This window comes from Ictidomys tridecemlineatus, chromosome 5, assembly GCF_052094955.1.
Source record: "Ictidomys tridecemlineatus isolate mIctTri1 chromosome 5, mIctTri1.hap1, whole genome shotgun sequence".
Taxonomy (NCBI): Eukaryota; Metazoa; Chordata; class Mammalia; order Rodentia; family Sciuridae; genus Ictidomys; species Ictidomys tridecemlineatus.
Genome location: NC_135481.1, coordinates 83,582,265 through 83,596,000, shown reverse-complemented (window position 1 = coordinate 83,596,000; position 13,736 = coordinate 83,582,265). Strand labels below are relative to the sequence as shown.

The 13,736-nt window shown below is 32.7% G+C and overlaps 1 protein-coding gene across 3 annotated transcripts in view; it reads left to right on the top strand.

Annotated features, from left to right (window-relative positions):
* The window catches only part of G2e3 (G2/M-phase specific E3 ubiquitin protein ligase), a 57,562-nt gene that overhangs the window by 29,717 nt on the left and 14,109 nt on the right, over nt 1-13,736 (top strand). For all 3 annotated transcript variants that reach the window (XM_078050266.1, XM_005343092.5, XM_040275663.2), the window contains 6 exons: nt 2,797-2,903; nt 3,543-3,659; nt 6,233-6,357; nt 6,458-6,587; nt 8,472-8,779; nt 10,709-10,890. In XM_078050266.1, the coding sequence (XP_077906392.1) occupies nt 2,797-2,903; nt 3,543-3,659; nt 6,233-6,357; nt 6,458-6,587; nt 8,472-8,779; nt 10,709-10,890 (969 nt within the window). The remainder of the gene's footprint in view (nt 1-2,796; nt 2,904-3,542; nt 3,660-6,232; nt 6,358-6,457; nt 6,588-8,471; nt 8,780-10,708; nt 10,891-13,736) is intronic.

Below are 13,736 nucleotides of genomic sequence, written 5' to 3'. Positions count from 1 at the left end.
CATTGACTATTTTTCAAATAAACAGTATCATAAAACACTGGACATTGGAGCTAGGGATGTAGCTTAGTGGTACAGCACTTGCACAAGGTTCCTTGTCCAGCACTGCAAACACCCACACACATACAACATTAAACATAATTTACTATTTCTTTGCTTAGGAAAACTCATGAATATTTTAATAAGATCCCAACTATTAATAATATTAAATATGTAGTATACATGTGTGAAAGTTCTACCTGTTAGACATAATGCAATGCCAAATAACAAAGGATTTATTTAAGTTTAATCCTTTTTTTTTTTTTTTTTTTTTGGTAGTACTTGGGGTTGAAACTAGGACCTAGCACATGCTAGGCAGTTCGCCTCCCGAGTAGCTAAGATAGGTATGCACCACCCCACCCAGCTAGGTCTGGTTTTAACTTTTTTTTTTCCTTACAATTAGGATGTATAAATTTATTTATATTTCAATGAAATCTTAAAAGTCCTAACATAGTCAAAGGACTTTAGTAGATCTTGGATGACTATTTTCTATTTCATACTTTTTACTTTTTTTGTATGGTCCTTGAACTTTTATACTTAAAGATCATTCAAAGAAAATAAGAGCCAGGTACAGTGGTACATGCCTGTAATCCCAGCGGCTCAGATGGCTGAAGCAGGAGGATTTCGAGTTCAAAGCCAGCCTCAGCAACCATGAGGCACTAAGCAATTCAGTGAGAATCCTGTCTCTAAATAAAATACAGAATAGGGTTGGGAATGTGCTCAGTGGTTGAGCCCCCCCCCCCAAAAAAAAAAGTTGCATCAGAGCCTATTTTATTAGGGAAATATTAGAAATTCTGGTAATTGTTGCAAAAAGTGTGCATAAAATCATCCCAGGGACTGCAGTTAATAAACAACATCATAAAGTATTATCCTTAGCTATTGAGGAAGAGGTTCACATGTGAGAATTTTTAAAAGGTAATTTTTCCTAATTTAACAGTTTATATTTGAATAAATGTAATTGCCAACAAATGTGTCTTGTTAATTTTCTGTTATTATTCAAAACAAATAAGATTTGCCTCACTTATGTGTTAATAATGAAGCAGAGAGAGGGTCTACGACTTGACCTGGTATTTGTAGGGGTATTGTGAAACTGAAAATACTGAGTTTTAATTGTCATTGAAAAGTAGAAATACTATTCCTAACAAAAAAGTAGAGCTATTTTATGCAAATTAATTTATAATCACAGCCTCACAGACACTTGTCTGTGATATAAATATCAATAAGCCATTGTTACTTGATTAGCGCATACTAAGGACTAATTCTAGAGTCACTTTCTCTAAAAGACCTCCAGTGGCTTTTTCGTTTTGGTGCCAGAATCTCAATTGAAATATAGCCTAGATAGCTGTATGTTGTTAAACAAATATCATTATTTGAAACCACTAACAAGTGCTATACGTAGGAATTTTGTGAGAAAAGATTAAAGGTTAGAATCAAAGGCATTGATAAGAACTCACACTCTTCCCACCCCACCACCACCCCCACCCCCGGCCTTATATGTATAGCCTTCTAGTAGCTAGGAATTGTCACTATTCTTGATTAGTTTGGATATCTCTGTCATCGAATTTTTTTTCCCTCCCTTCCAAATACTTTCTTATAAAATATCTTATATTTAGTAAGATCTCAGGATGTATCTGCAATTGCTTAAAGCTCCTTTAGGTTCATAGATTTTGGTAACTTGTTGCTTCCCTCTCATGTGTTCAATGTTGAGTGTACCATTTATTAGTTCTCTGAACCTGAGCTCCTCTTACTTTTTTCCTTCACACTAACTGTTCTGCTTCTGGTTTATATTTACCCATCTGGCTTCATTACTTAGTTCAGCTTCACCAGAATGTAATCCCTAAATATATTATTAATTGTAGTTTCCTAATCACTTGTTCTCTGTCTTTTCACAGAGGCTTGATATATGCCATTCCCTATCCTTGGACTATCTATTATCCTATTTTCCTAGTAAACCTCTATTCTTCAAAACAGCTGTGGCCTCACTATCCCTGTAATACTTTTGTCATTGTAGACTAGGTACTTTTTCATTTTTCTGTCCATGAAGTTTTTAAGAAATCAGCACTTGTACACAATATTATGGTTGTATACCTGTATTGTGTACTTGCTAAAACTCCTTGAAGTTTAGTCATTTTATGTCTCTATTTTTGATTCACAATATAGTATTTTCATCTATAAAGTATGAGTTAACATTTTTGTTTTTAATGAATGTGTGTGACTGGTTTTTTATTAGGGACTGACTACTCTTCCTAATAGGCTTATAGCTTCCTGTTTCCTTCTGAATATACCATGTGACTTCTTTATTTGTGTTTGCTATAGCATTGGTAACAGGTTTTATACTTTCCCCATTTGGGGAAGAAAATTCAAGAGGTATAAGTAAAAAAACAGAATCAGTAATGATTTATGAATAACATGTAATTAAACTTTCTTTCTGGATGAAGTAGCTAAAGATTTTCACTGGTTTTCCCACAGTGTGGACAACAACACAGTATTTAGGAACTGAAAATGCATTAGGCTACAAAAATTGAGAAAAATATTGGTGATGAATATAAAGCTGAACCATCTATTCGTTAGACCTGGGAATCGGGGACTCTCCAAATTTTAGCCATGGGATAGCTTAGTTTATAAGTTTTGAGAACCACTAGTTATAGAAAATGTTTTCATAACATATAAAATGAAAAATAGCACATATTCTATTATGTAATTCATAAACTGGTAACAGGCTTAAATTGTTAAAAATGGATTTTCCATTTTCCACTATAGGTTCAAGCAATAAATGCAGGAGTGTTTTTCTTCAGATGTACAATATGCAGTAATACTGACACCTTTCAGGAAGAGATGTTAAGAATGGGAATTCACATTCCTGAAAAGTAAGTAATAGTTAGTTTTTTGACCCCCCAAAAAAGTTATTCTAAATGTTTTAACTTTAGGATTTAATAACATTAGATATAATCATTTATGTTTGACTAAGTGATCATGGACGGGTAGCCATTTCCAATGGCAAGATATAAAGCTTACTTCTCAGATTGCTATTTCTTATAAGAGACTTTGACATAAATGTGTCATTTACTAATTTTTAGTCTCATTTTAGTATTCCAACTGTCCGATTGATCAATTTATACACAAATCATCTTCGAAACAGTATTTATAAATTATCTAAGAGAATCAAAATGGTTTTAAAATGAATGAGAAGAATTTTCTTAATGCTTAAAGATGAATCCAGAAGTAATTATAGTAAACCTGAAACTAAAATTGGGAAGTGAAATATTAGAAAAATGTAAGTTTTAGAAAATTTCTGCTTAATTTTTCACTTAAGTGTTTGAAAATTTACTGTGAGATTAATTATAGGTTAAATGACATGATGGATTTATATACTGAAAAAAGGATATCCTAAAAACAACAGGTTTTTATCCTTGTTACTAAGTATGAGAAAGGTTTTTAGATTTATTACCAATCCTTTTATATAACATTTAGGTCAAAGTATATTTTATATCTTGCTTCATTTATAGGGATGCATCTTGGGAATTAGAGGAAAATGCTTATCAAGACCTTCTGCAGCACTATGAGCACTGTGATGTTCGAAGATGTCGTTGCAAAGAAGGGCGAGACTATAATGCACCCGATAGGTATTTCTGGAAATTGAATTGTGCTTAGTGGTTCCTTTAAACCTTTAGCTGAGAAAGCTAGTGAAACAGTTTTGCTCTTTTAGGGAGTTTGATGTTTTAACTTGAGATAAAGTATGTTTACATCTGCGTATGGAGGAATTTTTTTAGTACAGCTAACCTGTTTCTCTGGTATATTTTCATGAAGGTCCTTTTCCTAGATAAACAACATTCCATACACTAGATATTAGCCATATGTGGCTATTGAGCCTTTGAAATATTACTGTTCTAAATTGAGAGGATGCTTTAAGTTTAAAATACACTCTAAAGATTTAGTTCACTAGGACTGCCATAACAAAAGACCACAGACTGACAGGGTGACTTAAACAACAGATATTTGTTTTCTCAAAATTTTGAAAGTTAGAAGTACAAGATCAAGGTGATTACAGGTTTGGGCTTCTTCAGAGGCCATGGCTTACAAATGACTTTCTTCTAGCTGTGTCCTCTCATGGTTATCTCTCTGTTGGCTGTGTCCTAATCATTTTTTTATGATGGCATTTGTCATTGTTTTAGTACCTAACTACAGACTTCATTTTACTCTGATTACCTCTTTATAGCCCTTTTCTTCAAATATAATCATATTCTGAGGTAGTGGGGGTTAAAACTTACCTGAAAGTACGAATTTTAGGGGTTGGCACAAATCAACCTATAATCATATGAACAGAAAAACTTAAAATTATATTTAAGTTTGTATTGATTAATATGTTAAAGAAAATGATAGTATTTTGCAAATAAAACATTTGAAGTAATTTTACTTATTTTGAATTACATTTTTAAATGAGGCTACTAGAAAATTTTAAATTATATACTTGGGTTACATTGTGCTTCTGTTGAACAGTAGTACTCTAGAGGGTAATTTAGATAGATTAATCTGTTTCTTTTGGGTCATTATAAAATGGGTTTGGCATTTGAAATTTATTGATTACTCTTTTGTAATGTCAATACATAGCTGCTTTTATTTTTAGCAATCATTTTGTGTCTTGTGTATTTCACTAGAGATCAAGAGTCTCTTTATGTGAGGATAAATGTCAACAAATCGAGTTTTATTGAAATTTATGTAGGAAATTTTAGTACATTATTATTCCTGTTACATAGTCTTCCTTAACATAGTGAAGTGTAGAGTAGAGCCTTATTTCTCATGGAAAGTGATTTGGCTGGATCAGCTACTATTTATTTGTGAAGAATTAGCTGAGGTCTGACCAACATTGGAAAGTTTACCCTAAGCAATTCTTCCTACTCCTGATTCCACCTCAAGGCTACAGATTTCCTTCATTGTGCTTGGTACAATATGTTTTCTGCATGTCATTTTCTGCATGTAGCTATAAAGCACAATCCTTTTTCTTTTTAGCAGCATCTTTTTGAGATTGTTATCACATGTTGCTTTTTCTCCTTGGACACAGATATCTGCTGACTGAACTCTTGCATTTTAAACTTAATCCCTCTTATCCCAGTGAAAGGAAGGCAGTATTGATGAAAAATCAGCTTGGTATAATAGATAAGAATATTGGTCTGAAGCCAGGTAAACTGGGTTGGAAACCTGACTGAGGCTTAACCAGTGTGACCTTGATTGGGCAAGTTATTTATCCCTCTATGCTTAAATTTCCTCTTCTTGACAATGAAGGTAGCAATAGTTCTGTCTTCTAAAATTGTATTAAGCTCTTCATATAAACAGTAAGAAGTTGACCTGTTGAATGAAATATGTATTCATGTTAGTTGTCATCTTCCTACTCATCAGTGAGTCAGACCTTCCTCATTTGAGGAAGAAGGAGAGACACATGCATACACACCTGCACACCAACCCACAGAGAGGGATGCTATGACCAAACCTACAGCAGAAGTGGGAGTATATTTAGCTACCCATCTTGCCACCCACATTTACACACACTCAAGAAGCTTATATCTGTTTCTGTACACTATTATCCATACAAAGAGGAAGGAGCCTCACACCACAGTTCACACCCATACCCACAAGTAAATATGAATATGAACTGCCACATGTCACATGGCATAGTGGGGAAACATGGAGTGGTAGGGAGAAGATGAGAGAGAATATGAATATAAGCCAGGTAGAAAGTCTAAACCCTGTTGTGCTCCACAAGACCTGAAGTATCTGAGCAAGTTTTAGGAGATATTTACCTTGAAATGTACTGAATGTTTTTTCCTTATCAGACATACTGATACAGTAATCTTCTTGTGAGCAAAGTCATCAAATATAAGAGGAAATGCTTTTTTTCCTCAGTTATACAGCCTTTCTAATGTTTCTATTCTTTGTGCATGTGCCTGTATGTATATATGTTCATACTAGCTTAGGGTTTTAAGTTCAGGGGATATTTAGAGAAGGTGATTACAAACATAATAAATGAAATTTTAAAATATATTTTAGAAAAAAGTAATATAGTATCAAAGCAAGATAATCTGTTTTTCCCTCTTTCATAAAAGGGTTAGTATCTGTATGGCAGAGGGCAGACCTGCTGGTGGTTGGAACTAGATTAAGATAATATCAAAACATATGCATCTGCTTTTCTTTATGTCCTCAGCAAATGGGAAATAAAACGCTGTCAGTGTTGTGGTTCTAGTGGAACACATTTAGCCTGTTCCTCACTACGATCATGGGAACAAAATTGGGAGTGTTTGGAATGTAGAAGTATTATCTACAATTCAGGTAACAGTTTGTAATTTTGAATAAAAATGTTTAAATGCATGTTATTAGAAAATTTTCACCTATATTTCTTTTAAGCTAACATTGGAATTTAAATCTGTAGATTTCCAAAAAGCAAAAAAACATGCATTATCCAACTCTAATAATGTGGCAATTACTGATTGTTTGTTGGAAGAGTCATCACCTAAGTTACCCAGACAGTCACCTGGAGCTCAGCGTAAAGACCTGCTGAGGTGTGTATTTTGAATTTGAGAAAAATATAAAAATCTTTTTGGAAAAAGAAATTAAAGGAAGTGCATATACACTTAGGATGTTAGCTGATCATATGATAGTCTAGAAGAGTATTTTTCAAACTGCAGAACCCAATATTTGATCAAGAAATACACGCAGCCATCATCTTAAAAAAAAATGAAATGGGATAGGATGGGATGGAATAGAATGCAAAATATGTCAAATTATATTACATGTAGAAAGAATGTGTATGAAATCATTTATTTATTGTATATTGAATCATATTGTAAAACATTTTTTATTATAGATCATTTTCAAGATAGTTTGAAAAACACTGTTCTGGAAAATGTCCTTATAATGTTATTTGATTATAAAAATAGGAAGTTAAAATATGAAACATACAATGTAACTCTGTGAAAAGGGTGGAATCTTATTTAACATGAGCTGGCTTATTGGATACTGTAATCATTGTTTCCTTAATATATTCATTGTCAATGCTAGAAGTCTAAATGTCAGCTCTTTCCTTTAGAAGGTTTAAGACATACCTATAAGTATTATTGTATTAATTCCTATGTCCACTAAATGGCAAATTTATATTGCATCAGATATTTGTTAAATTGTAGTAATGATTTTTAAATTTATGTTAATTTGGCAAAAGTTTTTAGAGCTTTGGTTTACCCAACAGGAAGAAAGTAGAAAAGTAACATTTGTAGCTAAGCTTGATGAAAATATTTGATAATTCAATTTGCCAGATGGATACAATATTAGGGATTTGCCAAACTGAGGAATTACTGGTTTAAAAATTCCACTTTTGTTATTGCAACTGTAACAGCTATCTCATTTGTTATATTTTTCATGTAAAAAGATGTTCATATTATTTTTAAATAATTTTAATATCTGGTTTCTAAATATGTTACAACAGGGAAGCTTGACTCCTTGCTCCTGCTTTCACTTGCAGTCATATTCTAGAAGAATAGCATCAACATTATCACTGATCCAGGTGGGAGCAAGGAATCAAACTACTATAAGAAGGTGTAATTTTGATTTTTCTTCAACTTGGACTAATGAGTAGTGGATTCTTTGGGGGGGGTAGTGAAAAAGCAATGCCTGGACCACAATGGCACATTAAATTTCTTGGTATGGGAAAATTTTATACTTAGATATAGAAAAGTGACTTTTGGGCATAGAATACATTAATTCCAATTACAAGTGGAGCAACTGAGGCAAAAAATGGTTAAACTGGTTTATATAATTCACCTGGATTGTTAAAATAGTAGAGATTATGATTGTGTAGATGTGCTATGGGACTCAATAATTTGCATTTCTAACAAGTTCCCAGGTGATCAAGGACCACACTTTGAGAATGACTGGTCTAGACTAAAAGGTACCATTTAATGGATTGTGAATTCTGTAATATTAGCTTTATTATTGATTATAACTTTATGGTTTAAAATACATTGTGTAATCTCTCAAAGCCATAGTTTTCTCATACATATGCAGAACTTACATTTTCTTTTTTTTTAAGATATAGCAAGTATGAAACAAGGTACAGTTAAGTTGCTTTTAGCCATTAACCAGGAAGTAAGAGTTGAGCTCTAAAACCTGAATCTGCTGGATTGGTCAAATTTGAGATAATGATCTAACAACATTCTTATAAATTATTTTAATTTAGTTGAAGATGGGGGTGAGGAATCAATAATTTAAAACCTAAGATTATCAAATAACTGTTTTTGGTTCTAGTAGCAGCCATTATTATGGTTTTGGGTCACATTCAGTAAAGAATTTCCATTTAAAATTTTTCTTTTGTTTTATTGTCAATATAACTCCTGTTTTACATAAAACACTTTGAAATACTTATCTCTTTGTTTAAATTCATGTTTTTATAGGCAAGGCAGCAAGTTTAGAAGAGATATTTCGACTATTCTGATAGAGTTAGGATTCCAAATTAAAAAAAAACCTAAAAGATTATTTATCAACAAAGCCAATATATGGAATAGTGCCTTAGATGTATTCAGGAATCAAAAGTTTAATCCTTCATACGCAATTGAAATAACATTTGTTAATGAAAATGATAAGTTTGCAAGAGAGCTTCCTGGATCAAAGCAGGAATTTTTGAGTCTTTTGATGCAACATCTTGAGAACTCATCATTGTTTGAAGGGTCCTTATCAAAGAACTTGTCTCTAAATTCTCAAGGTAATTATTTTATTTATTCTTATACATATTTTATATAGCAGATATAAGAAGTGAAATGCTAGTTAGAATTAATATTCATTAATTGTGATCTGACTATAATTTAAAATAATAAACTACCAATATGATCACAGGAAAGAGATAAGAGTGAAAAATGTTGTTGGGGCTAGGGATACACAGCTCAATGATTGAGCACTTGTCTAGCAAGCACAAGACCCTGGGTTTGATTCCCAGGACCCCAAGTAAAAGAAAAGGTAAGTCTTATGATGAAACATGATTTAAGAATATCTATACTTTATAGCAATATCCTTAAAATGAATTTATAAATGAGTGTAACTTTGAATACATTCACTTGAATTTCATTTGAATATAGTAGTCAGATGGAATATATGATTATTTGAACTCTTATAATTTGCACTTGACGTATTTCTTTACAGCATAGAATTTGTATTTAAATGCAGTTTTCTGGACCACATATTACGTTTTTTGATGTGCTTTTTGTTTCCAAGAATTTTCTTTTTACACAATTATGTATATACTTTTCTTTTTGGTGAGGACTTACTACAATAAGAAATTTAAAAACAATGAGAAGAGTTGTTCCCTTCCATTTGAATTTCTTCCTGTAGAGTAGACAAACTCTAGATAGGGCAGAGGGGTGGGAAGGGAAGGGAGGAGGGTAGGGGTTAGAAATGATGGTGGAATGTGATGAACATCATTATCCAAAGTACATGTATTAATACATGAATTGGTGTGAATATACTTTATATATAACCAGAGATATGAAAAATTGTGCTCTATATGTTACATATGTTACATATGTGTAATATGTTATGCATTCCACTGTCATATATTTTTAAAAAAACAATTAATAAAAAAATAATTTCCTTCTGTATTTTCCATAGAACTTCATCATTGCCACAAACATTTTTACAATAGTTTATATAGAGAGTTTAATTCCCCATTAGGATGGGTTGGGGAGACTCTCAAATAATCAGTAATGTAAATTCAAACTTTGTTACATGGAGAATGCATGAATTTAAGTCACAGAATCTGGATTCGAGTTGGTACACATCCACAAGTGGTGGTGATATACTCCTGTAATCCCACCTACCTTGGAAGCCGTGGCAGGAGGATCTGAGATCAAGGCCAGCCAGGGCAACTTAGTGACCATGTCTAAAAATTCAAAAATAAATAAAAAGGGCTGAGGATGTAGTTCAGTGGTATAACACCAACAATTTTGAAAACCTTTAAAGCTGTAAGGGTATGGTAAAGTAGCATATACTATTGGGAATAAAAAGTCTGTAGTTTTGGCAGATAATTTAATGACATACATTAAGAACTTAAAAATATTCATGTCCTTTGACCCAGTAATACCAGATGTTAGAATTTATCCTAATCAAATATATGTAAATAGATGTTATTTATGACATTGTTTTATATAATAAAAAATGTCACTCAACCAGAATAGCCATAATAGGGAAATGGCTTGCCTTGTAGTACATCTCTAAGTTAGTCTTAATGCATCCAATTAAAATTGAGTAATTTTGAATAGCATAAGGAAAATCATATAAAATAGTAAGAGGAAAAAAGCAGAATTCAAATTGTTTATGTATAGGTTTATATGCAGATAAAAACTACACAAAAGAATGTACTGTGATTATTATGGTGGGATTATAAGTATTTTAGTTTTTTAGAAGACTTTCTCTATTTGTCTTTTTCCCCCTATGATAGACTATTACTTTATATTCAGAAATTTTTTTTTTTTTTTACATATTTTAGTAAGGCCTGTGTACCAGGTTGAATGATTACTGTTTTACATTTGTCTAATGTTTAGATTTGGGGATTATTTTTAATTATATATATATATTCATTTAAAATGATGGTTATAATAATAAATAAATATGTTCAATGAATTTTCATCTGTATTTACAGCTCTGAAAGAGAATCTTTACTATGAAGCTGGAAAAATGCTTGCCATTTCTTTGGTTCATGGTGGTCCTTCACCTGGTTTCTTTTCTAAAACCCTGTTTAACTGCCTTGTTTATGGACCAGAAAATACCCAACCAATTTTAGATGATGTTTCAGACTTTGATGTAGCACAAATTATAGTAAGGGTAAGAAATGTACCTGTTTATTAAAATATAGATTTTATTCTATTTTAATATATTTTAATATGAATGAATGGCTTGCAGTAGTACTCTATTGGAGTAGTTACATGTTGTTAACATACAATATTGCGTTTACCAGCAGAGTTCACAAACCAGTGATAAATGTAAAATTCAGATAGGTGGAGGTGAAACTGTCAAGTTTAATATTCATAAAACTAGTTGGATAATGTGTCTTAGATTTGTGGTCAAAATGACTAGATGGATCTGTCCAGGGCAGAGCTAATGTGTGGCAGGTTCCTAATTTGCCTACTAAAGAACAGATGAAAGTGCACCATCTTGGAGGCAAGTAGTTTTGAGGAAAGGAAGGATTTGCTTCTCCAGTGGGAATGTTTACCTTTCTTTCTATGGGGAAGTAATAGAAGGAGAGAAAGTAAGTCATAGAAGGAAAGAAAGACCAGGATTAATTTCTTCCACATGGAACAAGTAGGGGGGTGGTCTCAATGCTTCCCACCATTCATTGTGCACTTTACTACACTCAACATATGTATAAACTCATTTATCATAATATATAAGTGAGATTTTGGTTTGAGTATTAGGCCATTTAACTACTGTATGACCTGGGCATGTTAATCTTGTAAAGTCTTGGTTTCTGAACCACAAAGTAAACACCATGGAAGTATGAGTTGCTATCTGTTGAGGTTTAACAGGTCTATTTATTTGACCTAAGACTGTTCATCCTAAAATCATATTTTGAATTAACTCCAATTTCATTTTTCTTTTTGTCTTCTTTCTTTATCAGAAGCAGTTTCTTTAACTTCATTTTCTCTATTTTCCAATTTCTACATATCTTCACTTCTTAAAATCATTCTTTTGTTCCTACCACCAGTCTCCTGAGTTAGCTTATTCATAACTTCTATTCAGTGATCTAAATCCTCAATATTGAACCCTTTCTTTTCTAATTCTTCATCTTTGTTGTTGTTTTTTCTTTTTTTTTTTCTCCATGAGTACAGATTGCAGGATCACATTGGTTATACAGCCACATTTATACCTACAGCAATACTAGTGTCTGTTGTTTCTGCTGCTCTTCCTATCCACCCCTCCCCTCCCATCACCTCTCTCTACCCAATCTACTGTGACACATTTCTCTTTTTTTTTTCTTCCCCCTCACACCATCATATATGTAATTGTGTATAACAATGAGGGTCTTCTTCCATCTTCTTTTTGTGGTACTGTGGATTGAACCCAGGGGTACTGTACCACTAAGCTATGCCTCCACTGCTTTTTATTTTTTAATTTACACAGGGTCTTACTGAAATGCCAAGGTTAGCCCTGAACTTGTGATTCTTCTTCTCAGCCTACCGAATGATTGCAATTAGAGGCATTATCTTCCCTGACTTTTATAATCAGTACTTTCTTAAAATTCCTCCCTACTGTTTTCTTTAATTTTGTACTACTTCCTACTTTTGGTTACTACTATCTTCCTTAATGCTTCTTCTCTTACCCCCCCCTCCCCCGACACTTAAGAATTTTTCAGTGTTGTCTTAACAGTCCTTATTCTTATTCTCTGAAGAGTGATTTCTCTCTCATAACCTTTCTGAATGATTCATAGCCTGTATTTTTAATCCCCATATTTTATATGAAGATATGATCTGGGGCTTGCTAGCACACTAGGCCGCATGTTTAACCCATTTTGTCCCATTGTCATAGATATGGCATACCTATAAAAACTTAAATACAGTATATAATATATAATTATGTAATAAGAAATATAATTATAGTAACAAGAATATGATCACAGTATAATGATGTTAATATATAATCTCCAGATTATGATTTCCAACCTATTTTAAGGCACCTATGTCCATTTCATTGAAATGTTCACAGAATTGAAAACTCAGGATTTAATGGGTTAAGATCCCCCCTCCTAGACTTTTTTAAACAAAGTTTAAACTCACAATAAAGCATTTCATGGCTTTATATACTCTGCTTTCTTCACTTCCTACCCAGTGTTTTTTTCCTTCATTTAGTCAGCAAGTATACACAGTCAGCAAGATAACACACAGTGTAGTGTGTTATCACTGAAGACAGAATAATGAACCAAGTTTCTGTCTTCTTACAGGAAGGAATACCACCATAATACAAAAAATACCACCATAAAGTAAATATATATTATGAAGATAAATATAGCAGAATAAAAGGAGTTGGATAAATAAAAGTTGTTGTATATTAAAGTTAGGGTTTAAGCTAAGCTTCTTTAACAAATAAGCCCCAAAAGATGGTGGTCCAAATAAAGGTAGATGTTTATTTCCTTCTTAAATCTTGTCTAGATAATGTCCTCTAGACTATGTCTGCTTATTGGAACAAAACCACACCCCTTTGATATGTATCTGTCTGCTTTCACATTACAGTGGCAGAGATGAGTATTTGCAACAGACACCATATAGTTCACAAAGCAGAAAATACTGTCTGGCCCTTGACAGACAAGGCCCCTATTTTAAAGTACAGTTTCAGTACTCAAAATCATATAGGGTAGTATTGGGTTCCTTCTTTTCATTTTGTTTACTTAGAACATTATCTTCAACTTGTTGAAAGTACCAGAGAGCAGAGAAGTTGACACATTGTTTTGACTCATATCCCATTAGATAGACCTTACTCATTAGCTCCAGAGAAAGTCTGGCTGGGTATCCAGCTAAAACTCAAAGTGGGATTTGGGGGAATGGAGCAACATATACTAAACTATGAATTTTGACAGAGAATACAGGTAATATTTTGATGAATGTAATGAGAAAAAAACTTAAAGAGATTTCAGCAGAGATTTGAAAAGAATGAGGGAATCATTAATCTCTGGAAGA